Source organism: Microtus oregoni, unplaced genomic scaffold (genome assembly GCF_018167655.1).
Source record: "Microtus oregoni isolate MIOR12 unplaced genomic scaffold, Mior012 000036F_ref0000092, whole genome shotgun sequence".
Lineage (NCBI taxonomy): Eukaryota > Metazoa > Chordata > Mammalia > Rodentia > Cricetidae > Microtus > Microtus oregoni.
Window position 1 is genome coordinate 25,684,604 of NW_024543095.1, and position 13,088 is coordinate 25,697,691.

General features: G+C 44.2%; 1 protein-coding gene across 2 annotated transcripts in view; it reads right to left on the reverse strand.

Annotated features, from left to right (window-relative positions):
- Window positions 1-13,088, reverse strand: part of Prkaa1 (protein kinase AMP-activated catalytic subunit alpha 1) — a 37,038-nt gene that overhangs the window by 16,174 nt on the left and 7,776 nt on the right. The window contains exon 2 of one of the 2 annotated variants that reach the window (XM_041631146.1): window positions 672-813. In XM_041631146.1, the coding sequence (XP_041487080.1) occupies window positions 672-813 (142 nt within the window). Of the gene's footprint in view, window positions 1-671; window positions 814-13,088 lie in introns of those variants that run through there. The other variant, XM_041631147.1, reaches the window with a different exon arrangement.

Here is a 13,088-nt window from a genome sequence, read left to right on the forward strand (position 1 = left end):
CCCAGAGGGCAAAGCAAGAAACGTGCACGTAGGGTCGTCGGCAGGTATGATATTTCAAAACATTCTAATAAGTGAGAGATGAAAACCAAACAGTTTTTGAGCAGGCCAGTTCAACAGAAAAGTCCAAGCACTTTAAGTTATAGCACACCTGGTGACACGGGGGTAAGAAATAAGTTCCGGTGCCCTCTTGCCACCCTAGGTGCCTCAGTCTGATGTGTGTGTCAGCAAGCACAAGCAGGGTAGGGCAAACTATTTCTAGCACACAGTCGCTCGTGAGCCTAATTCCAGCCTGTGGAAAGTGGAAACGAGAAACTGGGAGGTCAAGAAGGCTCTGCCACCTTTTTAGCCTTTGGGTGGAACTGGAGACCAAACAAAGGGCCCGGCTCCTGCTACAGAAACTTTTACTAGAAAAATCAGTAGTTGGCTCTCTACGTAAAAACAGAAGCACAAAGCGTTACCAGACAACAGGAAGAACAAGACTAAACATGCCAGGAACCACGGTAACACACGGGGCGGACTTTGTAATTGGCAGACAACGGGGCTGGATATGAAAGAAACCTCCAGTCTCAGAAACAGGGTGAAGGCCAGGCCTCTCTTTGGTTTGCCAGGTTAGGCAGGTTAACAAAGGGCATGGGCAGATGGCAGGACCAGGTTTGATAAGCTGCACTTACAGTTTTATTATGTGAGGGTGCCGGAAAAGCTTCAGGTTCTGGATTTCTCTGCGGATTTTCCCGACCACATCAAGGCTTCGGATCTTCTGCCGGTTGAGTATCTTCACAGCAACTTTATGTCCAGTCAGTTCATGTTTGCCCACTGCAGGAGGAATAATTTCAATACGTTAGCACCAGGTTTGACTGGCAATATACTTCGGGGTTATTATAATAGTAAGCTAAGCAATCTGAGAAAGCACTCGAGCATGTTTGCTTTCTGTCTCCCCCTGATTACACCCCTGAAAGTTTAGATGGTTACGTCAGGAGTACACTAGGAACTGCTAGCAGAGAATGGCTTTGGGAAGAAGGAACGCTAGAACAGTTACGGGAGAGCTGGGAGAAACTCTTCCTTCTTCCTGTATGCCTTCGCTCAAATTCTTTTAACTTACTCTTCATTTTAAACTATTGGATATATAAAATCAAACTATCTTTTATATGGCACTTTCCACAGATTTTCCCTCTTGCGACTATCATGTCAGGGTGTGGTTTTTTTTTTTTTTTTGTTTATGGTGCCATTTGTTTAATTCTGTGAAGCTGTGACACTGTCTAGAACACCTGATGGTCAAATAAAGATCTAAACAGTCAACAGTGAGGCAGGAGAAAGGATAGGAGGGGCTGGCAGGCAGAGAGAATACACAAAAGGAGAAATCTGGGAGGTTCAAAGAAGTAGCTAGAGAAGGAGGAGGACGTCAGGGGTCAGCCATCCAGCTACACAGCAGTCCACGGAGTAAGAGTAAGATTTACAGGAGGCCGGGCGGTGGTGGCGCACGCCTTTAATCCCAGCACTCGGGAGGCAGAGGCAGGCGGATCTCTGTGAGTTCGAGACCAGCCTGGTCTACAAGAGCTAGTTCCAGGACAGGCTCCAAAATCACAGAGAAACCCTGTCTCGAAAAACGAGAAAAAAAAAAAAAAGATTTACAGGAGTAGGAAACGGGAAAAGCACAGCAGTATGAGGCAGAGGGGGTCATCTAAGTTAAGAAAAGCTGGCAAAGCTGAACTGGGACTGAACGAGCATGGGATCAAACCTGACTCTCTGAATGTGGCTGACAACAGGGGCTGACTGAGAAGCCAATGATAACGGCACTGGGTTTTGATTCTACTGCATGTACTGGCTTTTTGGGATCCTAGTCTGTTTGGATGTTCACCTTCCTAGGCCTGGATGGAGCGGGGAGGGCCTTGGACTTCCCACAGGGCTGGGTACCTTGCCTTCTCTTAGGACTGGAGGGGGTGGGGGGAGGGTGAGTGGGGGAGCAAGAGGGAAATGGGAGGAAGTGGAAATTTTGAATGGTATTACTTATAAAGCAATAAAAAAATCTAAAAAAGAAAGAAAAGAAAAGTTGACAAGAGACAAGCCAAGCGAAGGCTGGACATTTATAACTAAGAATAAGCCTCCATCTGTGATTTATTTGGGAGTTGGGCGGTGCCCCCCCCCAAAGAACAAAAAGAGTAAAAAAAAAAATCTTACTACCACAACTATTCACACATGGAGAAACTGGAAAGCCCCCATTAACATCATACGATAAGGATCCAGACATGGTAGCTTAGGCCTGGAATGCCAACAGACAAACAGCAGAGGCAGCAGGACTGAGCGCTTAGGAGAGGCCTGGGCTACGCGGGGACACTCGGTCTCAAAACAACATAAACTAACAAAAATCATGATATAGAATAGCTCCATCTTCCCCTCAGAAAAGTGCCCTGCAGGCCCAGTCAGTGAAGAGCTACATGAGTATGACGAGTATGAAGCCTAAGTTCAAATTTCCATAGCCCATGCTTTAAAAGAGAGGAGGCGGTGCTGGAGAGATGGCTCAGCACTTAAGAGCACCGAGTGCTCCTCCAGAAAACTCAAGTTCAACTCCCAGCACCCACGTGGCAGCTCGCCAGTGTCTGTAACTCCATTCCAGGGAGCCCAACGCTCTCACACAGACATGTATGCAGACAAGACACCAGTGCACATAAAATAAAAATATTTAAAAATGAATCATAGCTGAATGATGGTGCATGCCTTAAATCCCAAAAGCAGAGGCAGGTGGATATCTGAGTTTGAGCCTGGTATATAGGATGAGTTTCAGGACAGCCAGGGCTACACAGACAAGTGCTGTCTTGAAAAACAAGGGGAAGGGCTGGAGAGATGGCTCAGACGTTAAGAACACTAACTGTTCTTCCAGAGGTCCTGAGTTCAATTCCCAGCAACCACATGGGGGTTCACAACCATCTGTAATGAGGTCTTGTGCCCTCTTTTGGCCTGCAGGCAGAAATACAGGCAGAACAATGTATACATAATAATAATAAAAAAAGAATATGACAAATATAGTGTATGAAAAAAAAACTAACATCAGTCAGGAAAATTTTTAAAAAAGGAAAAACCGGGGGTGGGGGGCACGACCATGTAGCATGATACATGCCTATAACTGGGGGTGGGGGGGGCACGACCATGTAGCATGACACATGCCTATAACTGGGGAAAAAGAGCAGTTGGGCAGAGACGAGGACCACTGGGGCTTACTAGCTAACTACCTAGTTCCATCTTCAAAAGTTAGAGCATGATAAAGCAGGCCACACCCTCGGGCCTGGCATGTACAACACACACATGCACACCTGCAAAACGAAATAAACTCCCCTGTGCCATTGATATGCTTCCCCTATTATTAACAGCCCATGTACTTTTTTTCAGTTTTAGCTCTGTGGTGTAGTTCCCATTTTCAAATATGAAATTTAAAAATAAGTGAGTTTAGTTTGGAGAGATGATTAAGTGGTTCCACCTTCGCTTCTAGAGGACCCAGGTTCGATTCCCAGCACCCACATAGTGGCCCATAACCATCCATAACTCCAGTTCCAAGGGATCCAATAACCTCTTCTGGCCCCCATGGGCACCACACACACACACACAGTGCACAGATATATATGCTGTCGAAACACCCATGCACATAAAAAATAATAAATAGTTTTTAAAGGGATTCCATCTTGCCCAATGCTATGCCCACCCCGGCAGTCAATAGGTATAGAAGAATTCAGAATCTGCTACTGAGGCAAAGTCTCCAAAAGTTTAATATCTGTGTGTGCCCTTCTCAGGAACTTAGGGGAGATACAGATCCTATCAAAATCAGAGTGGAAACAAACAAAAATGACCTCATATCTAGTTAAGAAGAGATCTGAGCCAGGTGGTTGGTTGTGCCCACCTCTAATCCCAGCACATGGGAGGCAGAGAAAGGCAGATCTCTGTTAAGTTTGAGGCCAAAGCAATTTCCAGGACTTTATCTCAAAACAAACAAACAAACAAACAAAAACAAAACCAAAAAAACACAGAGCGAGAGAAAAGAAGAAGATCTAAGAGTGTGCTGGCTTTCGTAGTCTTGGGAGTATTAGTTACTCCTAGGTCCAGGCCGACAAGGGCTACAGAATGGAACACTGTCTCAAAAACAAAGTCAAGCGTGGTCATGCACGCCTGTAATGCCAGCTTATGAGAAGGAGAGGGAAGCTTAAGGTTATTTTTGCTACAAAGAGAGCTCAGGAGCAGTTTAAATGGCACCATCCCCAAAAGAGCCCACCCCCCAAAAACAGGACTGCAACTCAGGAGGAAAACTACGAAAACTCCCAGATGGTGGTGAAAGAAAAGCTACGGGAGCAGATGTCAGACAGCAGCGAATTCAGAACGCAGCTGGGACCCAAGACAGTCATTTTGAGGGAAGAGAGATGATAATCCTATGCCTTTGAGAATGTGGTATTATTAAAGCCAGGTGTGGTGGCTCACACTTTTAAACCCAGCACTCAGGAGGCGTAGGCAGCTGTAGCACTGAGTTCAAGGCCAGCCTGGTCTACAAAGCGAGTTCTAGGACAGCCAGAGTTAAACAGAAAAACCTTGTCTTGGAGGAAGAAAACAAAAAAACTATGGAATACTATTTGAGACAAAGATTTATTATAAAGGTAATAGAAGACATGGGAAATAGCCTTAATTTCAAAGAAAACCAGAAAAAAACAAAGTAATTCATTAACTCAAGACAGAAAAAAATTAAAAGTTCTATAGGAAATGAACTATGAACTATGAGGCCAGGTACAGTGGCACGTACCTTTAATCCTAGAACTCAAGAGGCAGACAAAAGTGGATCTCTGGGATTCAAGGCCAATTTGGTCTACATAGTGAATTCCAGGCCATCCAGAGCTACATAGTGAGACCCTGTCTCAAAACACCAAGAAGAGAAAAGAAAAAGAAACAAGCGAGGGTGTTGGTTTAGCAATTACTATTAATGTGTCACTGTGGAGGCAGGCTTTGAGGCTTCCTATGCTCAAGATACCACCCAGTGCCTCAGCTGACTTCCTGTTGCCTGCAAGATGTAGGACTCTCAACTGCTCCTCCAGCACCACCACGTCTGCACCCCATCAGGCTCCCCACCATGATAATGGACTGAACCTCTGATTATAAGACTTGTGTGGTCATGGGTGTCTCTTGATAGCAATAAAAACCCTAAAATAGCCGGGTGATGGTGGTGCATGCCTTTAATCCCAGCACTCAGGAGGCAGAGGCTGGCGGATCTCTGTGAGTTCGAGAACAGCCTGGTCTATAGAGCTAGTTCCAGGACAGGCTCCAAAGCCACAGAGAAACCCCGCCTCGAAAAAACAAAAAAAAAAAAAAAAAAAAAAAAACCTAAGATATTATTTACACAGTCATAATGCTGAAAAATAAAGCAATTTTTAAAAATAGGATTTTAAATATATAAGGAAAATGGAAATACAAAGGAAAAAGTACAGGAAGAAGAAAATGCTCAAATTAGTGCAAAATCAAGAACATTCTAATCTCTAACGTGGCTTTTGCCAATCTTGAATCCTAATTAGATGTGATTAAGTGCAGCAACTGTTACAGCCCGATTTGGGAAGTACTTTCTGTCTGACAACTAGTTTATTGACACCTAATCTCATCGGTTCCAACTGTCCCCCAAATTCACAAGCTCTGGCCCAGTGGGAACCTCTTCTTCATCAGCTATCCAACTGAGCCACAACTGGAAAACAGGACAAAGCAGGGTAATGGCAGGCTCAAACCTGAAAAGAATACTGGAAAACGGCCGGGCGGTGGTGGCGCACGCCTTTAATCCCAGCACTCGGGAGGCAGAGGCAGACTGAACTCTGTGAGTTCGCAGCCAGTTCCGGGACAGGCACCAAAGCTACAGAGAAACCCTGTCTCAATAAATGAATGAATGAATGAATGAATGAATAAAAATTAAAAAAACCAACCAAACAAAAACAAGGTGGACACTGCCAAAGGAACCACAGACCAGAGGTAGATCCCTAGTCTGCAGAGACACATACACCTGCAACTAAAAACAAGTGTGTGTGTATTGTGGTAGTTTGAATGTAACTGGCCCCCAAAGCTCATAGGGAGTGGACCCATGATTTTGTTGAAGTAGGCATGGCCTTGTTGGAGGAAGTGTGTCACTGTAGGGATGGGTTTTGAGATCACCTATGCTCCAGCTATGCCCTGTGACACAATTCACTTCCTGTTGCCTACTGATCAAGATGGAAAACTGTCAGCTCCTTCTCCAGCATCATGCCTTCCTGCACACTGCCATGTCGCACCACGATGAGAATGGACTAACTTCTGAAACCATAAGCCAGCCCAATCAAATGTTTTCCTTTACAAACGCTGCTGTGGTCATGGTGTCTCTTCACAGCAATTGAAACCCTAAGACATGGGTGTGTGTGTGTGTGTGTGTGTGTGTGTGTGTACACAAAAAGCAACCTGAGTTGTGGCACACACCTGTAATCCTAGCACTAGGGAGCTAAGGCAAAAGGCCTGCCGAGAATTCGAGGCGAGTCTGGGCTACACAGGAAGACCTGTCTCTAAACAACAAAGCAGGGCTACAGATGTCAACTCAGTGCTTACACAGCGCAGTCAGGGTTTGAGCTCCAGCACTGTGTAACTGAGGGTGATGGTGCACCCTTGAATTCTAGCCCAAGGAAGGGGGAATCAGAAGTTCTGGGTTATCAATAGATAGACAGTCAAGGTCAGCCTGTGATATAGAAGACTGACATTTTAAAGAAAAGTCAGATATGGTGGTTCATGCCTACAATATCAGTGCTTAGAAGGCTGAGACAGGAGGACTGCCATGAGTTCAAGGCCAACTAAGGCTAACGTGTAAGACCCTATCTCAAAAAAAGGAGAAAGAAAAAGGAGGAGGGAGGGAGGGAGAAAAGGAGGGAGGGAGGGAAGGAGGGAGGGAGGGAGGGAGGGAGGGAGGGAGGCAAGAAGGCAGAAAGAAACCTAGCATGGCTCAGTAGGTAAGGTTGCTTACTACCAAGTCTGATAACCTGAGTTCAATTGCTAGTAGAAGGAAAGAACCAACTCCTCCTTCTAACCTCTACTAACACAACATGGTGCATACACCCATACACATTCATAAATACATGCACACACACACATTTACACACCTATATATACACATACTCATATGAGCACAGACTCACACACACACACATTTACACACCTATATATACACATACTCATGAGCACAGACTCACACACACACACACACACATTTACACACCTATATATACACATACTCATGAGCACAGACTCACACATAAACACATGCACACACACATTTACACACCTATATATACACATACTCATATAAGCACAGATTCACACACACACACACATACACACACTGCTTTTTTAAAGCACAAGGGGACACAGAGCAAAATGAGAAATCTACAACAGAAGGATTCGAGTCATTTGAAGGCATTATGATGCCAGGCGGTGGTGGCACACACCTCTAATTCCAGCCCTGAGGAGGGAAAGACAGGAGAATCTTTGTGAGTTCGAGACTAGCCTGGTCTACAGAGCTAGTTCTAAGACAGCTAGGGCTGTTTCAGAGAAACCCTGTCACAAAAAAACAAAAGAAAAAAGAAAAAAAAAGGAAGGCAGTAAGACACAGTGACACATATAAAGCCAGATACTAAAACAGAGAATTAGAGAATTTAACAGGAATAAAAGTAACATGCTAGCCAAGGAATAGGAATCAAGTATATAATTTTAGTAATAAGGAGAAAGAATAGTATTTCACCCGCAAACACTAGAGGTCCCCTCCTGAAAATAGCAAACAGAATGAAGCCCATATCCAGCTAAGCACACCACAACACTCTTCCTTGGGCTTGAGCATGTCGTCACACTGTAAGCAATCAGAAGTGCAGGAATCCAAACTCTTACTTCCAAATCAACTCAGGAGGGCTTTCAGTGAGCAGAGCTTCCCTCCAGGCCTGAGGACCTGAGTTCAGTCCCCAGACCTCTCACACAAGGTGGGAAGGGAGAAAAAGACTCCTTCGGGTGTGCACAAAGCAGTTCTCTAATTTCCACGTATGCTCTGTGACACATATCACACACACACACACACACGGACACGTATGCACATGCACACACACACAGACATGTATGCACGTGCGCGCACGCACACACAGACACGTGTGCACGTGCACACACAGACACGTATGCACGTGCGCGCGCGCACACACAGACACGTGTGCACGTGCACACACAGACACGTATGCACACGCACACACAGACACGTATGCACGTGCGCACACAGACACGTATGCACGTGCACACACACACAAACACGTATTCACATGCGCACACACAGACACGTATGCACGTGCGCACACACAGACACGTATGCACGTGCACACACACAGACACGTATGCACGTGCGCACACACAGACACGTATGCAAGTGCGCACACACAGACACGTATGTACGTGCGCACACACAGACACGTATGCACGTGCACACAGACAGAGACACGTATGCACGTGCGCACACACAGAGACACGTATGCATGTGCGCACACACAGACACGTATGCACGTGCACACACACAGACACGTATGCACGTGCGCACAGATACGTATGCACATGCACACACACACATATGCACGTGCACACACATAAATTAAAATGAGGGTTGAGCTACTTATTTAAATATTAAAAAAGAAGCAAAAAAGGCCACATAAATTCAACTGTATTCAAAGAAAAACTGAGAAGGGCTGACTGGGGGATGGAAGGGGTGAGCATGAAGTGAAAGGTCATTCAGCCCCCCCAGCACACACACAGTGAACTAAACAGAAAGGAAGCAAAGGAGAAGGTAGTATGATTGCTTTTTCTCTCTATTTAACAAAACACTAACACAATAGTTCCTTTTCCGTGTGAGGGGTGTTATGATCTTGCTGGCCTGCCCTGTCACCTGGGTATCCTGTCCCTTTAAGAGACAAGCTCCACCCACTCCCAGTCTCTCTGCCCACCAAGGCAGCTCCCAGGGCCCCTTTCTTTCTGCAGAAAAGGCAGCTCGGCAGCTCGCTATCCCGTCCCACGTCCACGGCCCCCGTCCCGCCCACCTCCCAGCCCCTTTTTCTCTGTCCCTCTCATTCTCCTCCCCACCCCCACCTCCCGCCCCGGCCATATACACTTATACTTTCCAATATCCACTAAATAAACTCTCCGTACCCAAGCTCTCTTTGCATGGCCTGTCTGTCCCTTACCGGCCACGGGATTCGCCAGGGTCACTCGCGCCATAAATCATAACAAGGGGGATGTCGGGATGAGCCAACAGGGCACTCAGGAAAACCAAAGTATCCTGAGAGTTAGAGACGACACTGTATTTACAAAGAAAAAATGTCGTGCTCCAAATTGAACTACGAAGTAAGCTAAAAACACGCATAAATGTTTCTCAGTTTATTACAGCTTATTACACAAAAACAAAAGCCTGCAAACCTCCCAATGGTTAATTCAGAAAAGTTTAATCCGTTGTTGTTCCTACATTGGACTCCTGTAGAAAGACTGAAAAATGTTCCTATCAATGAAGAGTATGCAAAGTTATGGACTTCTACATCTGCCAGCTACCGAAAAAATAAGAAAGATATTATATAGCCACTGTTCTTCATTGTACTGTTTTATATTCTTTTCAGTTTAAAATAAAATCCAAGAAGAAAGCAACAACTCTAGACGTGAGCAGATCCAAACTTCCCCAGGGGCAGATTGCGTACCCAGTTTCCCTCCCACCCCAGAAGGTAGTGTGTGTATAGAGCGCACATTCTGTAGCCCTGGGTGTTGCTCCTATTTGAAGGTATTTAGCAGACACCAGCTGCAGACAAGTTAAAACGCTGTAAATGCAGCCCCCCCCCCCCCCCCGCTCTCTAAGGGTGGCCACAGTGGCACAGAAAGCACTGTAAAGTACCTATCACACTGCCTAGCGCACAGTAATGGACCAGGGACAATTGTAGTATTTAGAGATACGCTTCCATTATTCCCAAAACAGTCCCCATCCCTATTCAGTCAGCCCTGAACTACCCATTTTAAACCCCGAACAGACATTTTGGTTCTTAGCTCTTTGATTAGTGCTCTCTGTTCACTTGTGTTCAACAGCCTACCCTTATCAAGGCTAAACAAGAGGCTTTGCCACCATCCCTCTCAACGGCTTAAATCCGACCATCCCAACCCACCTCGCTCCAAGCCTGAGATTTCTGGATTCCAAAGTTCAGTCCATTTCCTCGCCTGTTAATATTCAACAGGTCACTGTTACACACTTACAACCATGTCACCTTCTACCTAAAATTTTCAGAAACAGTGCTATGGCCACAGATGGGAACAGTCCAGAGGGGAGAAAGCAGGCTCATTTGAATATAGTTTAAACAAGTACAGTTTTCTTAAACAAATACAATTTTCTGTAATATAAGCCTCACTGGTTTGTATTGTGCAAACACAGTACAATGCATATATATGTATATATGTATATATGTATATACATATATACATGTATGTATATATCTATACATATATCTATATACATACATATATCCTTCTAATAAAGGATACAAAATTTAAAAGGATTTTGTAAGGGGTATCCCAGGGGCGATGGCGGATCTGGCCATGGCAAGCACCCATTTTAAAAGTCTATGCCCAATTGTGTGGCTCAGGTCTATTAAAGCGCATCTGCTGAATTAGCTCTTGGACCAAAATGGGGCTGTAAAAATTGAATGTTAGGACTCCCTAAACAAACAAAGTCTACCTCAGCGAAGGTCTCAACTTTCACAGCATGGATCAGGCAAAAAAAAAAAAAAAAAAAAAAAAAACAGATAAATCTTTCAGAACAAACTGCACAGTACAATGCATATATATGTATCCTTCTAATAAAACATATAAAAGTTGAATAATCAGTTTGTAGTGAAGTTTTGAAAATAAAAGACTGAATTTTTCAATACTAAAAAAAAATCATTTTAAAATTTCACTTTTATCTTTTTCCTATCTTAGTACACAAGCCTTGTCTGCTAAAAACCTGCCTCCTATCGACTTCGACATCTTTCTATTCTAGTTTTTTAAATTTAAAAATCTTAAGATATACCGTAAAGACATTTTGTTAAAACAGTCCCCCAAATCACCTTAAAAATTAAGGCAGAAGGCTCCAAAGCCACAGAGAAACCCTGTCTCGAGGCTCCAAAGCCACAGAGAAACCCTGTCTCGAAAAACCAAAAAAAAAAAAAAAAAAAAAATTAAGGCAGAATTTAAGAGTCAAGAAAAAAGAGGAAGCTGTGGGTGATGGCCTGCAGGTTGCAATCCCAGATTCGGGATTAATGGCATTCCATCTCTAGAGTTCAAGGTCAAAGTGGTCTTTATAGAAAGTTCCAAGACAGCCAGAGCTAGTAAAGACCTGTCTCTGATTAATAAACAAACAAACAAACAAGCTAATTAAATCCTTTAAAAGAAAAGAGAAAAAGCATAGAGCATAAACTGTGAGAGACCTTTCAAAGAAGGCAAGCAGACTTGAGATGAAATTCTCAGCTCTCACATAAAAACCAAGGATGGCAATGCATGCCCGTAACCTCAGAGTCTGGAACTCCGAGACAGGCAGATAGTTTCCAGGAGCTGCCAGCTAGCCTAGCTGAAAGAATGAGTTAGCTTTGGGTTAAGGAGGGACCTTGACAGACAGAACAAGAGAGGACAACACCTGACATCCTCCTCTGGCCTCCACACATGACTGTGTGCACTCACACACATGAATAATAAAACACGAAACAGTACAGAGAACAGTGAGCTGAAATCCGCCTCAACCTGGAACCTCGGAAAGCTATCTTATTTGGGAATAGTTCTTCACAAATGGAATTAGTATAGAGTCTCAAAATGGTATGATGCTAGACTCAGGGTGAGCACAATTATCTACGGACTTCTTTTCATAAACGGAGGACCCACACAAGACTAACCATGTGGCAGCAGGCTGGAATTGCGCTAGCATGAGCCAAGCAAAACCAGGAGCCAGCCAGCAGAAAGCTAGAGAAAAGGAACATTCTCCGCTGACCTTCAAAGGGAGCACAGCCCTGGGGGACCCCAGGCTTTACACTTTTGACCTCCAGACTGAAAGAAAACAATTTTCTCTTAAGCCACCAATCTTTAGCATGGCTTCTGCAGCCTCAGCAAGATGACATGCTTACTGATTTAAAAAGCAGCCAGCATTCTGGAGGGGAGGGAGAAGGATTGGGAGTTCAAAGCCAAACCAAGCTATATGAGACTAGGGGGACAGAAGGATGGCTCAGCAGTTCAGAGCACAGAGGACCACCTACATCAGGTGGCATACAACGACCTGTCACTCCAACTTCAGGGGGATCCCACACCTCTGGTCTCCTCAAGTACTGCAGTCACATACATATAGACAAACATAATTTGAAAAATAATAAAATTTAAAAATAGCATTAATAACAAGAGACCTATTTTAAAAAGGCTTTCTACACTGGACTATACATGCCCAAGGTTTCAAAAGCAGAATATAGTATTCATGAGGACAAGGACACAAATGTTCAGCTTAGGTAAACACATACAATGTGCCTTCACACAATGCTGTGCTGGGAACCGGTTAGCTCAGAGAACTTCCGATGACTAGATAATTTTGTCGACGGTCCTATGGCTCTCTCTCCTTTTGAAGCTAAGCTGCTTCACAGTCTATCAGGAATCACCTCCCATGGCCCCTTTTCTGGTGTTTTAATTATTTCCTATTGGCTGAAAATTTCATACAGCTCAAAGTACTAAAATTGATTTTCTCAAGTCATGTTCTTTAAGCAAAAAATAGACTGCACTTTATGTATAATATATGTACATAATATGTAGAGGACTGGAGCCTCCACAGAGAAAGTTTTCCCAAACCTAGGAAAGGGTGTATATTTTTTCCTTCTATAGACTCTCTATGTTTATTAACAAGGCTCTGAGAAACCCTACAGTAAAAAACAAAACAAAACAAATCTGTTAAACATGGACTCTCTTTGTGGCGGTTTGAGTGTTTGGTTTATGGTGTGCTGTTTGAAAAGGATTAGGAAATGCTGTTGGTAAACGTGTGTCACTAAGGGTGGGCT